Source organism: Protopterus annectens, chromosome 4.part0 (genome assembly GCF_019279795.1).
Source record: "Protopterus annectens isolate FY-2018-M chromosome 4.part0, PAN1.0, whole genome shotgun sequence".
Taxonomy (NCBI): domain Eukaryota; kingdom Metazoa; phylum Chordata; order Ceratodontiformes; family Protopteridae; genus Protopterus; species Protopterus annectens.
In genome coordinates, this window is record NC_056733.1 from 1,697,051,418 (window position 1) to 1,697,067,103 (window position 15,686).

The 15,686-nt window shown below is 42.9% G+C and overlaps 1 protein-coding gene across 1 annotated transcript in view; it reads left to right on the forward strand.

The window, feature by feature from the left end:
* LOC122799984 (START domain-containing protein 10-like) overlaps positions 1-15,686 on the forward strand; it is a 751,875-nt gene that overhangs the window by 520,778 nt on the left and 215,411 nt on the right. Inside the window, exon 6 of the mRNA XM_044069425.1 lies at positions 15,295-15,347. Coding sequence (XP_043925360.1) covers positions 15,295-15,347 — 53 coding nt within the window. The remainder of the gene's footprint in view (positions 1-15,294; positions 15,348-15,686) is intronic.

The window sequence follows — 15,686 nt, forward strand, 5'->3', positions numbered from 1 at the left end:
CCAGAACTAGGCCAGGGGGTGGGGGAGCCCGTCCAGTTTGATAGCTGCAAGACCTGTTGGGGAAATTGAATGGTGTTAAATTGTCACATTAGCATGCCCTCTTTAGATCACTAAATGCCCCTATCACCCTTCAACACCCCAGTCTTCAACAGCTTCCGGCAACTCTGCCTGGAATTGCTTCATTGGCTATGCTTGACAGAGTCTCAGTTACTTCGTCAATGGTGCGGAGAAAGCCAACACACTGTAGATATGCTTCTAAGTGCCCTTGGGCAGAAAGGTAGTAGGCTATCTGTGAACCTCTAAAGTGCAGGCCATCATAGCCATAATATGTGAATAAACAGACTTTCAGATCACAATATACAATGACAAATCACCATGTAGTCAGGAAACCATTAAGTACAGCAAGAACATACAGAAAACTGATAATTAATCACTTTAAAAGCCTATCTTGGAAGCTAGAAGACTTGTATAAGTTTAAGGCTTTTTTATTGCTTACCAGTAGGTTACCTACAGGAGAGATGAAGAACAAGCACAGATGGGAAACATGCATGCAAGAATACTATACTGGCTTATGTGTCAGTCTTAGGCTTTGGAATACTAGCCAAGGCTACTGGCGCCACCATGGTGCCTTTTTTAGGAGAGTCTCAAAGGTGAATACCAGCTCCATAAACAGCACAATAGCAGAATCAATGAGGGTTATGCTACTCAACACCAGGGGTTGTGATCACAACATGCATGCACTCACAGCACTCCTCAGGATGGACAATGTCAACATCTGTGCAGTAACGGAGATCTGTCTTAAGGCTCCTGAGACCACACCAGCACTACCAGACTACAACCCATACCACACATTTCGGACACAGAACATGGACTGACACAGACATGGAGGGGGTGTATCCATATTCATCAAGGATACCTACACCTCCAGGTTAGTGGGGCAGCATGATACCTCTGAGATCATCCATGTGCAGCTAACATCAGCCACATCTGCACTGTAAGCAGTGGCCTGCTACAGATCACCCTCCATGACCCAGGACCACCATGCCACCTACCTGGAGACAGTGGAGAACATGACAGTCCTACCACACACCCTGGCATTGGTCGATGTCAACTACCCTACCATTAACTGGGAAACTTACTCAAGTACTCACTTCCAGGCCGAGAGCTTCCTAGAATTTATAGGTTCATAGGTTCATACTAGGCTATCTGCCCTAGGGCATATATAAGCCTAGCCAGAGTGTGTTTGGCTTTCGCCACCCATTTTAAATTAATTTTGCTATCCCTTTTTTGAGGTTAGTATACTGTGCCTCTGTCTAACAGTGACACAGAAGTGATACCTGGGGTAAACCTACGATCTCCCATCCACTCATCAAGATTCCTCTTGAAGAGAGTCAATGAGGGACTCTGCCTAACCTGGACTGGGATTTTATTCCAGAGTGAAGGGAGCCTCTGGGTTATGAATCTGTCCCTCCAGCATGTCCTATTTATTTCAGTGCTGGGGTTCAAGTCTCTCGAGCACGTAGCTCGATGGGATTTGGATTTTCTGAGGTGCAGCATGTCCATTAATTCCGGGTTCGACATGGCTTTATACGTCAGGCTCAGATTGCCTCTGAGCAGGCGGTATGCCACTGAGTAGAGCTGGAGTTTCTTTAACCGGGCAGCATATGGCATCTGTTTGAGCCCTTTGATCCTCTTGGTGAGGTACTTTTGGGGTCTTTCCAGTTGCTGCAGGTGTCTGGTAAGGTAAATCCCAAAAGGGGCATTGTACTCAATTATGGGCCTGATGAGGGATGAGTAAAGAGGCATGATGACCTCCCCTGATCTAGATGTGAATCCCTTCATGATTAGGTGGGCTATATAAAATGTTCTTCTAACCACTTTGGCCACGTGGTTGTCAAATGAGAGATTGCTGTCAACTTGGGTCCCCAGGTCCCTAATTACTTCTTTTGTACTTAATGGATTACCACCTATGTGGTAATTTGTGGGCACTTTGTTTTTGCCAAAGGGGATGCTATACACTTTTTGGCATTTAGCTTGAGGCCATGGCTCTGGCACCAGTTGTCTGTTTCTATTAGGCCCTTTTGGAGGATGCTTGTGTCGGCTGGAGAGTCGATTATGGCACCCAGTTTGCAGTCATCTGCGAACTTGGTCAGCCACAGTCCTTCGCAGTGTTGGCCTGTACCTCCGAGAAATATATACCGAACAAGAGAGGTCCCAGGACTGAGCCTTGTGGGATGCCACTTGTAACTGGTTTGGAGTCTGACATGGCTCCAGCAATTCTAACCATGTGGGTTCTGTCCTTGAGCCAGTTTGCAACCCATCTAGTGACATAGGGGTTTATATTTAAGCTGGTGAGCTTATTTATAATGCCCGAGTGGGGTATTGTATCGAAGGCTTTTGCGAGGTCCAGGTAGGCTGTGTGGACCACCTTCCCCTCATCAATGGCCTTGGTGATTGTTTCAAAGAAATTGACTAGGTTTAAGAGGCAGGATCTGCCCTTAACAAACCCGAACTGGGTAGGATCCAGTGTCTGTAGGTCCCAAATATCTTTATTTATGAGGTCCATGATGATCCTTTCCATAGCTTTACAGACCAAGCTAGTCAGGCTTATGGGGCAATAGTTTCCAGGGTCCGTTGAGGCACCACCTTTGTGGAGAGGGACCACTGTTGCTGTACGCCACTCTTTGGGTACATATCCTGTAGTAAGGCTGAGATTGAACAGTAGTTTTATGTTTGGGTTTAGCTCTTCTTGGAGTTCATGTAGGACGCAGCCCAGGACACCGTCTGGTCCCATTGATGCTGTGTTTTTTGCTTTGGAGAGGGCAGATCTTACCTGAGCATCTGAGATGTCAGGGGGGCAGCACTCTGCTGGGATAGATATTTGCCCTTTTGGTGAGGAGGGGGGGAGAAGTTTGCGCTGAACCTGTCAGCTAGGATGTTGGCAATGTCTGTGGGTTCGGTGTATTTTCTGTCATTTTGGACTAATTCTGAGCATATCTGGGAATTCCCACCCAGGTTCCTAACATAACTAAAGAAAGCCTTGTGAATATCCTTAGTGTCCTGTGCAATTTTTCTCTCGAAGCTGGCCTTAGACGGTTTTATGAGTGCCCGTAGTTTTTTGTTAATACTGATCAGAGATGCCTTCCCTTTTTGGGATTTTGCTCTATCATGTAGTAGCTTCCTCCTTCTATTGTATAGTTTGTTTATGGCTGGGGTCTACTAGACAGGATGTCTGCCTTTGGAGGATTGGGTCTTGGTTTTATTTGGCATTGCATGATCAATGCATTCCTGAAGGTGTTCATAGAATGCGTTTATAAAGGATTCTGTGATCTGGGCTGTATTTTCCACAGGCCCGGGGGCTTTGAAGGATTCCACCTCAGTTTTGAGGAGTGTGAAATTTGCATTAGAGAAGTTTTTCACTGTGGTTTTCAGGGCATGGGGTGGAGTCGGGATGTGAATATTCAGTGAGATTAGTTTATGGTCTGATCTTACCAATGAGGGATACACTTCTGGTCTGGAGCATAGAGTCCCCATGTTGGTGATGATCAGGTCCAGTATGTTTTCCCCTCTTGTGGGAGTGGTAAGAAGTTGTTCCATAGCATTTCAGTTTATAAATTCTAGGAACCTTTGGGCTAGGGTGTTGGAGCTAGAGTAATGCTCCCAGTCTATGTTTGGGTAGTTGAAGTCGCGCAATATAATGGTGTTTGGAGAGACCTTCATATTTTCCAGTGTTCTCAGGAAGGTTGAGTGGGGTTCCTGGGTTTGGGAGGGTGGTCTGTAGCAGGCTATAAACTGGAAGGCAGTTTTACCCACTGTTAGTTGCACATGGATAGTCTCTGATGCTTCGTGCTGTGCCACCAGCCTGGAGGTGTGGGTATCTTTGACGAATATTGATACTCCCCCTCCTTTTGTGGTTCGGTCCAAGTTTTGGGGCCGAAAAGCATGGTATGAGGTATAACCTGGTAGTGCTGGGGTGCTCTCGAGCCTTGAACCAGGTTTCTGTTACTGCACAGATATCGATGTTCTCCATGCTAAGGAGAGTTTCAAGTGCATGCATCTTGAGGTTTAGACTTCTGGCATTGAGTAGCATTACTCTTAGCTTCTTATCCCTTGTGATACCTATGGAGGTGGGTTTGTCTTTTGAGCCTTGCCTAAAAAAGGCACTATGGGGTTAGCAAGAGCCTTTGCCAATATCCAAAAGCCCAGGGGTGACAGGTGCAAACCGTCCCTAGCGAAGCATCGTGGCTTGTCGAGCATGTCATCCCAGGCTGACAGGCATTGGATCCCCTTTGAATGACACCAATACTTAAGCCAATTGTTGAAATTGATCATCTTGTCTTCATATTATGGCATCATTCTTGGTGAGGGTAAGATGCTACTCAAGGTCAGGGTTATACCAGTCTGGGCTACATGCTCAGAGAGCTCCTCCATGTCTATTTTCATGTAGTCCAGGGAGGTACATCTCAGGTCATTCACACCAGTATGGGCAATGACTGAGTCATATTTGTACTTGCCTTGGCGTGACCTGAGCGCTTGTGTTATGTGGCAGAGCCTAGCGCCCAACAGGCAGTTCACCATGACCTTCTCCTTGTTCAGCCTGGTGAGCGGGACGTCAGTGTGCCTGACGATAGAGTCACCTATTACAAGTGTATCAGGTGTGTTGTTTAGCCTTAAGGGCTGTGACTGTTCGGCACACTGGCTTTGTGAGCTATGTGTTGCATGTGTTTTGTTTTGGGGTAGTGGTTGCTTGGGTGTCTGCTTTGGAGGTCTCTGCTGCTTAGGCAGATTTTTATTTAGAGCCTCCGAGTATGTTTTTTTGTGTTTATGTGTTTGGTTTGCTGTTGTGGTAGGTCTATGTGAGACTAGAATTGTAGTGAGTGTGGTTTTCTTCTCCTCTTGACTGGTTACACCAGTACTGAGTTGAGAGAGCTTAGCCTCCAGTTTGGCTATATGGTTGCATCTCTCACATGTGTTGGAATTTGTTGGGAGGAGGAGAGGGTTGTCTGTGTACATGAGGCAGTTGTAACATTGCCTCAAGATTCTCAGATTCCCCAGCGGGACCGGAGAGGAGATTGACAACTGACCTTTGACATGCTAGAATAGTATTGGGAATTCCTTTATAATTGAAAAAGAGGGCCAACGGGGAACAAGGTACTCAAGGGGAGTTTGTGAGGGTGTAGTGCTTTTAATTTCTTAGTGCTGACTTAGTGAGCAAGTGCCAGGTAACTTAAATGCAATGTGTTACAGGTAACTTAAATGCAAAAATGCACCTCATATGCCCTGTATCAGGTGGTAACCTCCCTAATGAGGGGTGGAAACATACTAGAAGTGGTCATCACCAACATGGGCAACAGGTGCACCACAGCAGAGGTTAACCAGTCACTGGTTACATCTGACTATGAACTATTCACTGTTTCCACACCCAAACATCTCCCACAGCTATGGAAACCACAGTGTATACCTTTCCTACAGCTAAATTTACACTACTAGAGACAGGGGTGGAGGGGGGGTTACAACCCCCACGCTAAGGGGAAACACTGCTCAAGATACAGACAGATTTAGAAATGCAATCTATAAGCTTATAAGCACCTACACGGATGTATGAATCATGCCATCACTGGTAAACCAAGACTCACTCCTCCTTGACAAGGACACCAGTCTGGTAGACCCCTGCAATAAACAGGCTATACTACAGAAGTAGGACAGTGTTCCAGACAAACAGTAAATCCCATGAAGGGCAGACATCCGTGACCACTATTAGCATGATACGTAGGTCCCTCATGAAATCATCCAAGGCTAACATCAACAGGAAACTACGCAAGGATTCGAAAGATAACCACAAAGCCTTCTTTGGCTATGTCAAGGATCTAAATGGTGACACACAAATTTGCACTGTGCCAGTGAAATATAGCACAAAATATGCTGACCCTACTGATATCTCCAACATCCTTGCAGATACATTCAGTGCATACTTTACCCCCTAAAGAGCCCACACCACTATCCAAAAGGTACAGTATCCCACACATCAGAGACACACAGGTGGAAATGGCTCTCTCTAACAGCAGAGCACAGCGTCAATGGAGGCAGATGTTGTCCCAGACTGCATCTTGCAAACAGTACAAGACAACCTGACCCCGCACCTAATTAAGCTTTTCAACCTCAGCCTCTCCACAGGCTACATGCCCATACAATGGTGCATGGCAATGGTTATTCCACTCCACCAAGGTGGAATCACAACTGACCATGGTAGCTACCACCCCATAAGCCTGACTAGCCTGGTCTGTAATGGTATGGAGTGCATCCTCATGGCACTCATTAACAAAGACTTTGGTAACCTCCAAACACATGACCCAACCCAGGTCAGTTTGGTTGAGTGCAGTTCATGCCTACTGAACCTGTTTGAAGTCTTACATACAGTCACCAAGACATTAGATGAGGGGAGAGGTGGTTTGCACATACTACCTGGACCTCACCAAGGCTTTTGACACCATGCCCCACTCAGTTATTATTGATAGACACACCAGCTTGTACATACACCCATATATCACAGGTTGGGTTGCCATTACACACAGAACCCACATGGTATGACTAGTGGTCTCCAGGTCCAACTCTTGACCAGTCACGACTGGTGTCCCACAGGACTCAGTCCTGGGAGCCCTACTGTTTGGCATATACTTCTCAGAGGTACAGACAAACACAGGTGGACTACGGCAGACCATGTTTGGCAATAACTGCGAACTGGGAGCCATGATTGATAGTCCAGCTGACACAGACATCCCTCAAGGGGCCTCCCAGAGACCGACACAGGGTGTCAAAGTCATGGCCTCCAGCTAAGTGCCACTAACTGCATGGACACTCCATTGTGGAATATTAAGCACCCACATATTAACACATAAGTGATAGCCACTTTAATACGGATGAGGTAATGTGCTCTCTGGGGACTAAGGTAGATAGTGATCTCTCCTTTGACAATCGTCTCTCCAAAGTAGTTAGGACATCCTTCTATGTAGGCCATCTCATTACTAAAGGATTCCCATCTAGACATACTGGGGTTATAGTGCCCCTTTACTCATCACTGATCAGTCCCATCATAGGGTATAATAACCCATTTGTGATGTACCTCAGAAGACACTTCCAACAGCTGGAAGGTCCACGAATGTACCTCGCCAAGGGGATTACTGGCCAAAAACATATGCCCTATGCAGCCAGACTTAATAAACTTCTGCTTTACTCAGTGGCATCTCGTTTACACAGAGATGATCTCTGCTGGCCAACACAGCCATGTCGAACTCAGGCTTAATGGATATGCTCTGCCTATGGGAATCCATGTCACAGTGAGCCACACACTCTAGTGAGCTGAACCTTGCCACAACAATAACTGGAAGATGCTGAAGGGACGGATTCCTGTCACAGACACTCCCCATACTTTGGAACAACATCCCTAACTACATTATACAGAACCCCTCACTAACACTCTTCAGGAGAAATCTTGAAGAGTGGATGGGGAACAGTAGATACACCACTGGGATCCCGCCATTGGCTCTGCTCCACAGAGGGACAGCTAATGAATCAATGGTGTTGCAAAAGCTAACACATTTTGGCTAGGCTTATGAATGGCCTCTGGCCGTTGGCCAAGTACCTACCTATGAACCTATACATACAGTATCAGCACATGCTGATAGCTTAATTTACTGTTCAGGTGTTGACTTACCTTGTGCCAGTGGCAGTTGTGTGTGCAATAGTTGAGGGCTGCCTATGTTGGATGAACACAGTAGACTGCCTATACATGACAATTTACAGGTAGTCTCGTGTGTGTGCCATCCAATTTTACTGTGTGTGCAGGTGGAAAAAGGTGTCAGTCCCTAGGTGCCTACACTGTCAGTGTGTGTGTGCTATACGTTCCCTCCTTGCCAAGGCATGGGCATACTGGGCACACCTCCATCTGTCTACTGGGGCTGGCTCAGGGTGTTTGTGGTCTGAGTACCTCTGTGCCTGTGGAGCCCTTGGCAATGGTGGTGGGCTGTGAGGGCCTTTACCATTCTGTCTCTGCTGCAGCTGTTTCTGCAGGATCATATTGTGCAGCATGGCACATACTATGAAGATGTGAGCACACGTGCATGGAGAGTACTGCAAGGCTCCACCAGATATGTTCAAGCAACAAAACCATGATTTCAGCATCCCAAACACATGCTCTATGATGATTCTGGCTTGTGCCTGTGCCTCATTATGGCATTCCTTCATGGGTGTGTGTACATTTCTGATGGGAGTCATCATCCACGGTTCCAATACATAGCCAGCATCCCCCACCAGGTGGCCATTTGGGATGTCCTCCCTGGCAAATACCTGATACAGCTGTGAGGCATGCCAGATGTGGGAGTTGGGATAGCTTCCAGGGCTGCCGGCACATACATCCATGATAATGCCCTGGGCATTGCACATGACCTGGCAGTTGATGGAGGGGTATCCCTTGCAGTTTATGTAGTGCCTACCCTGCTCACTGGGTGGTGACTTGATGTGTATGTGCGTGCAGTCTATTGCACCCAGTACCTCCAGGTATTCTACCACATGGTGGAAGAGATGCATATTGCTGGCCAACTCCTCCTGCATTCGGGGGAAGTATATGTGCTCATTGGCATGTGTTAACATGGCATCCAGGAACTGGTGTAGTACCCTGGATGCTGATGCCTGTGAGATACCCATGATATCCCCAATTGGTCTTTGAAAGGTACCTGTAGCTAGTATTCTCAGGCTTACACATACCTTCATATCCACTGGGATGGGTTCCCCTCTGTTTGTTCTGGCTCTGAGGCGTGGCTGGCACAGCTCCACAAGTTGCTGTAGGATGTCCCTGTTCACCCTGTAATGCTCTACTATCTCCAGATCATGTAGCCCCTGGTAGGTTACCCAAGGTCTGAACACTCTCCTCCTCCTCTAGTGCCTGAGGTGGTCGTGTGCATCATCCTCCACACCACCTTCAGTCTCCAACACATGCTGGTGGATCAAAGCTATGGCAGCCCCTAACATGTACATACTAAATGTTCCCCATCTGTATACACCACTGGTGCAGTGTATGGGAATACAGAAATGTGTGTGATGTGCTTTCACACTTTATACTATTGTGCTATGGATGCTGCTGTTATCATTGGGTGTGTATGAGCTATTCCAGCTGCAGAATATCTTAATTATGGGTTTTACAATGAGTACTGCAAGTGTGGAGCCTTTACTGTGGAGTTATGCTTGCCTGCCTTGATTAATCTGTTGCTCTTTAATTCACTTTTAAACCTGGATCCCCTCCCATTATCAGGCATGCATCCACCTGCCGTCTTTCTTGTTTTGTACTTTCCCTACCAAGTCATGGCAAAATGTGCCTTATAGCTGATATACTGCAAATCGGCTTTGTTCTGCTTTGACACTTTACTGTTTTCTTTGCAGTACAACCCCTCCCCTTTCCTGTTCTGCAGGTAGCTGCTTGCAGCCTTGTTAGCTGTTGTCAGTGGCCCACTGTAGGCTCCTAGGTGTTAATTAGTCATTTTTTTCTCCATTTTCCCTGCTGCAGCATTTCCTTATTTCTTTCATATATCCTTCCTGTTTCAGCTGCAGTGCATGCCGCACAAACCCGTTTACTGGGTTTACGCAGGTTTTCATCTCCATTCACATGCATACTCGGTTACCTTGTGTACTCTCAGCTGAGCATAGCTATGGCCAGTTCAACACACCCCTATCCTGCAGTTTTGCCTAGCTAGGGGCAAACCAGTTTAGCAATGCTCCAATGTGCTTACAGCAAAGGTGACACACCCCTCTCTTGATGCCATCTTTATTTCAAGGGCACACCTCGGCGTTATAACACTATGCTGTGAGGTGCCAGCGGGGAATCTGTGATTCACTATTACTCCTCTCATTTGCATGGCATTGCCTACTAATTCCTAGCTACCACGCATAACACTGTCACAGCCCCTTAGCAGCCCTTGCGCCATAGTATGGTGTAGCATGCCTGCCATTGACTATTATGTGGAAATCATGATATGTGTTACATTGCAGTTTTATTCTATATTTTTATATTTTCCTTGCGATCCCCTTTGCGCGCCGCTGCCCTGCACTTCCACATCACGATAGTGTGATTACATATATTAAATGTTAATTTTATATTTTGTACATTTTTTATGCCAATGGCTATATATTTGGCCATTGGCATATATTAACAATATAATACATGTGTTTGGTCGGCTGTCATGATTCTGATTTTATGTTTGCAAAAATGTAAACCATTTTCTACAGTTTACATTTCTGCATGCTTACACTATGTCTGCACCACTTCCTGGATTGCTACATACCTTCATTTGCATGCTACATTGCTGCACATGGGATAATTAGCATACAGGGCCCGGGAGCTGTGCGGGCGTAGCATACACAGGTAGTGCATGTGGGAACAGCTCATACCTGGATCGCTCGGCAGCCATATTTGGTGTTGGAACACCGACGCAATGCCTGCACCTGGCGCAAGCTTTATGAATCCCGGGGAACAAGTTTAACTAAACAATGTGTAAAAATTAATAAGCAAAAAGGTAAAACATTATCAAATGACCATAAAAAATGTAAACTGCTTTCCTGAATATTTTCTGAAGTTTAAGCTTGAAATATGTCAGAAAAACGACATTCAGCTTTCTCGCTCTCTCTTTCTCCCCCACTCTCTCTCCTGGAGATCTTGGGAAGCAAATACCAGCAAATTATAGCAAAAGTTTTAGTTCTGAACGATGAGAAAGAAAAGCACAAATTGCACTTCAGAGCTGATACTCTGTAAATGTGGGGTACAAGGAGGCTTAGTCTCCTGCAAAACATCTCTTTTATTTCCTTTCATGCATGTGACATTTATTTTATCTGGTTGGAACACTGGAGAAAGGCATTGCTTGATAGTGACCATTTGTAGGAAGTGAAATTGTTCCCCCACAGAATGTGGAATATCATGCAATAGGAATATTCATATTTTTCTGATTAAAAATTTAATTATTTACAAATATAATAAGCAAAGCCTATGGACTGATAACTTCAAAAAAGGACTGATTTTTAAAATAGGGTTTTGAAAGATGTTAGGCCAAGTATCTCCAATTTGTCATAAAATAGTTTATTGCAGGAGAATTAAAATTCTAGACAGATGAGTAGAAGCTTTTGTCACTACACTGGAAGTGATCTAAATCAAGGATGCTTTGGTGTGATAATCTCAGACTTTCTTTCAGTTGACCCATTTAGTTGTTAACAGATACTCAGGAGGAACTAAGAAACTTGTTTTCGGTGAAGATTCAGTTGCATCAGAGGACTACTTGAAAGTGGAGTTCAGTCATAGAATAATGCAGTGGTGTTTATGTTAGACATAACCAGAAACAAATATTGTGGTCTCATGAAATGCTTTGTCTAAACTTCTCTAACCAAACAGGGTAGCAGGGACTGAGACAGAGTACATGACTGCCATGACATATATGTCTCTCTGTGTTGCCAAATGAGAGACCAGTAAAATTATCCTTTTCGGGCAGCTAAGCTTTGACCTGATTTAAACACAGTAGTATCCATGGGATCATAGATGTTCAACACTGCAACATGCTAAATGTCTGGGTATATTATACTTTTTACAACAGCAGTTTTTGCTCTGAAAAAGGATGTAAGGTTAAACTATATTCAGCTGTATTTGAATTATAAGTATTTTTAATTTTGAAATTATTGTAAATAATTACTCTCCTATATTTAATAACCATGTGTGTAACTCCAATATAATATATTGTATAATTAATGTGTGTATGTATGTGTGTATATATATATATATATATATATATATATATATATATATATATATATATATATATATATATATAGTGTGTATATATGTATGTATGTATGTATATATATATATATATATATATATATATTTATGAACATGGATATTATATATGTTTCCACCATCTACAACATAGTATTGAGCTACCACAGTATAACTTGTTTTCCAAAAAGATGAAGACTGAAGTATTATTTAACACTTGAATTATTCTATAATGTTTGCTGTACTCTCTGCTTTGTTGAATTTAATAACTGTCCTATCACTGCTGTTAGCATCTCATACTGCAGGTCATGTCACATTTCCGGACTGCGGATGAAATGCTTACAGATAAATCAGTAAGCCACACAGTTAACAAACATAATCAGTTAAAATAAATCATCAGTCCAGTGTCTAGATTCATTTATTCCCCTCAGAAACAAATACAATGCAAAATTCAAAAATAAACCCCTAATATGAATAAGCTTTATAAAAGAAAAAAAAAAAGCAATGCATGCAAAAATTAATGTAACTCTCATGAAGCCATAAATGCTCTTGATAAACTAAAACAGGTCTCCGAATCATGATCAAATCAACCTAAACCAGACATGACGTAAAAATAGCCAGCCAGGTGAAAGATAACCATAAACCCTACTTAATCTAGTTTACTTCTTCAAAAAATTCACTGAACCAATGGACAAGGGTACATAAATTCACACTGCCTATCTGGAACTTGCATATACATTTGACACCATTTCAAACTGAGGCATCTTAGTTAAATTCTCCCAGCTAAATATTAAACCTAATTTATCTCGCTAGATAGAAAATTGCCTCACAAAGAGAACACAGAAGGTAAGGTTGAATGACTTTACCTCTTCCAAAAGACCTGTCACTAGTGGAGTGCCAAGGGTTCAGTCCTTGGGTCACTTCTTTTCTGCATTTACTTCTTTGAAGTCAAACTTAATGTTAAGTGATTGTGGTTAACAAAATTTGCAGATGATTGCAAAACTTAGTACCATCATAAACTCCCCAGAAGACACCATGATCCTACAGAAGGGCCTGTCCAAAATAAATAGTTGGTGCCAAAGCAATGGATTTAAACTAAATATAAAAAAAATGTATAATTGCATCCTTCAGCAAGCATGACTGCCTTTGTAACTACCTCATTGGCAACACTCCTGAAAACTGATTCCATAGTTAGACATTTGGGAACCTATGCTGGCAATGCAATGCCCTCTCATCACCACATATTATAAGAAAGTCCTTTCTCATTGCACAGCTTATATTTAAAAGTATGGCATCTGGATCCAGGGATCTAATTTCTATTCTGTATTAGCACTTATTAGGCCAATCATTAAGTATAATGTTGGTTTTGGCAAGTAACTGAACTCTTGTAACAGCCAGAATGACCACAGGGATTCCTCACTAAAAAAGCAAAGGCCTAAATCATAAAAGCTATGCAGATCATCTCAAAACCTTGCCTCTCTTCTTAGTATCATACAAGCTGTTGAGCAGCAATTTCTGCCTTTCATATAAAGCCTTAATAGATTCTATTCCATTAGCCCTATTAAACATTCAGAAGTACAATGGTATGAGAGAAGACCAGTCATGGGACCTCAATATTCTTTGCGTGACTAGCAGAAAATGCTGGAGTGATATGAATGTATCACAGAGAATACTACTTCTATGGAACCAAGCCTCCCCTCCACATAATGTGGAATACTTATCTTACTCTGTTCAAATATAGCTTGGTTGAATGAATCAGTAACTGTAAATTCACATCTGGACTAGTTCCAATGGCCCTAAAGGAAAAGGGAAACGTAACTAGCCAACATATACCTGTGTAGCACATCTTTGGATAGTTATATTGCAAAATATAATAACTAATTACCATGGGAATACAGGTCTAGGCTTCTTAACATCATCACAGACCAGTAACATAGTAAGTACTTATGAACCTAAGACTGAGTGGAGAAAATGTCTGTTGTAGACTTGGGGAGTATGCATATTAAAACTTGTTTACACCAAAAAGAGTTTTCCTACTGCCACAAATCTGCACAGCCAGCCATCTGCCACAGCATGCACACACAGCCCCAGAAAGACACAGGGACACACACACACACACACACACACACACACACACACACACACACACACACACACACGCATTCACACTTTGCCTGCAACTCCTATCACTCAGAGGATATATTCTAACTGTGAGGTCTCAGCTGCCTCAGAAGAAAGGGCAGTGATGACTTCTATCTATAGATGTCATGATACATGATGTCATAGCATTCACATTGCTAACTCCACATTCATAAAGTTGCCCATAAACATTCACATGCACAACATACAGTTAACATTACAAATCTTACCACATGTAAAATGATTTGAAATGTACTTCATTAAAACTCTATTTGGCACAAATAAAACACATTCAACCACACATGCACCTTGTCTAACAACCCTGGATTTCAGAATCTGGCATATATTAAATAATACATTTCCCCAGACTATGGCTCCTGAACTATGCATGCATCAAGCAGATGGAAGTCAGGCTGCAGGTATGAAGACAAGTCTTGCATATTATCATCAAAAAAGTGCAGAAGATTATAATATACCTATTGTAGCATGTTGCATGTCCCAGTACTGCAACAACTTATTTACCAGTATGTCAAGAAAATGTTTTCCTTAATGTGTGAATGTCCAGAAAGACAGTTTATAGCCATGATCAGCCATTTTCACTGAAGCTTATGATGATGGAATTCATCAAACAAGAAAAAACAGCCTACAAAATGTAAATCCTTGGGGAGGTCCAGAAGGGTGACTGTTGTTTTCAGCCTTGTACTTATGGCCATTAATACAGGGTAAAAGAAAATGACTAAAGTGGAGTCAGTCCCAGATACAAGGACAAATCCATGTGTGGTATTTGACCAGATGCCTTAAGCATCCCAGTGAATGCACAGTTAAGTGAACACAATGCATTCAAACACTTTACTCACAAGAGTAAACATTGGTGGGGGATTATTGCTGATTGCCCAGCAAACATCCTTGCAATGGAACAGTAAAACAATAGTCACTGAGTGCCTGGGAAATAGTACTCTTTGCTGAAATATGCACCAGCTTGAAAGGACAATAAAATGTTCTGCAGTGATGCCCATTTAAGCATCTGAAGAAGGGCTGGCCTGGCTTGTAGTAATGTTTTTGAATAGCTGATCATGATTCCTGTTTAGTAGTGAGTCAGGCAGATAATACACACCCATCTTTGTTTGACTTGCAGTGGATAACCTCCAGGGTGATACAGAGAGAGGGATAACTTTAGAAAAATCATCATAAGTAAATCTCCATTTTCCATAAGCAAGCCAAATTAACTCCACTATTAACTGATTAAAAGTCTGTGTAGTTATTTAAATAAGGTTATAGACAAATAAATCAGCTTTAAAACCTGATATTGTGCAATGTTTACCTTTTTTCTCTCTTTTTCTTTTTAACAGGATCATTACCAAAGTGGGTTGTAAATAAGGTCTCCCAGTTTGTGGCCCCCAAGGTAAGCACTAAATATCTGACTGCTGCATACTTATGAACCGATAACATCATTTCCTATGGCAAGAAATTGCTTTATTGTATAGCACCAGTATATTTGTCCCTTTGTCTGAAAAATGGCTGTATTGAAATGCTATATATAGTTTGCTCTATAGAGTTGTCATTATGTTTTGAGAGCAATGGCTACAACATATAGGTAGATCAGTAAGTTTGGCATGCTAGCCTATAAGTATATATTAGGATTCCACAAACATATTGTAATCATGTACATTTAAGATACCTGTTAAGAGCTGTATAATTGAACAGGGAATGCTGTCATATTAACTGAATACTTGTGTAATGA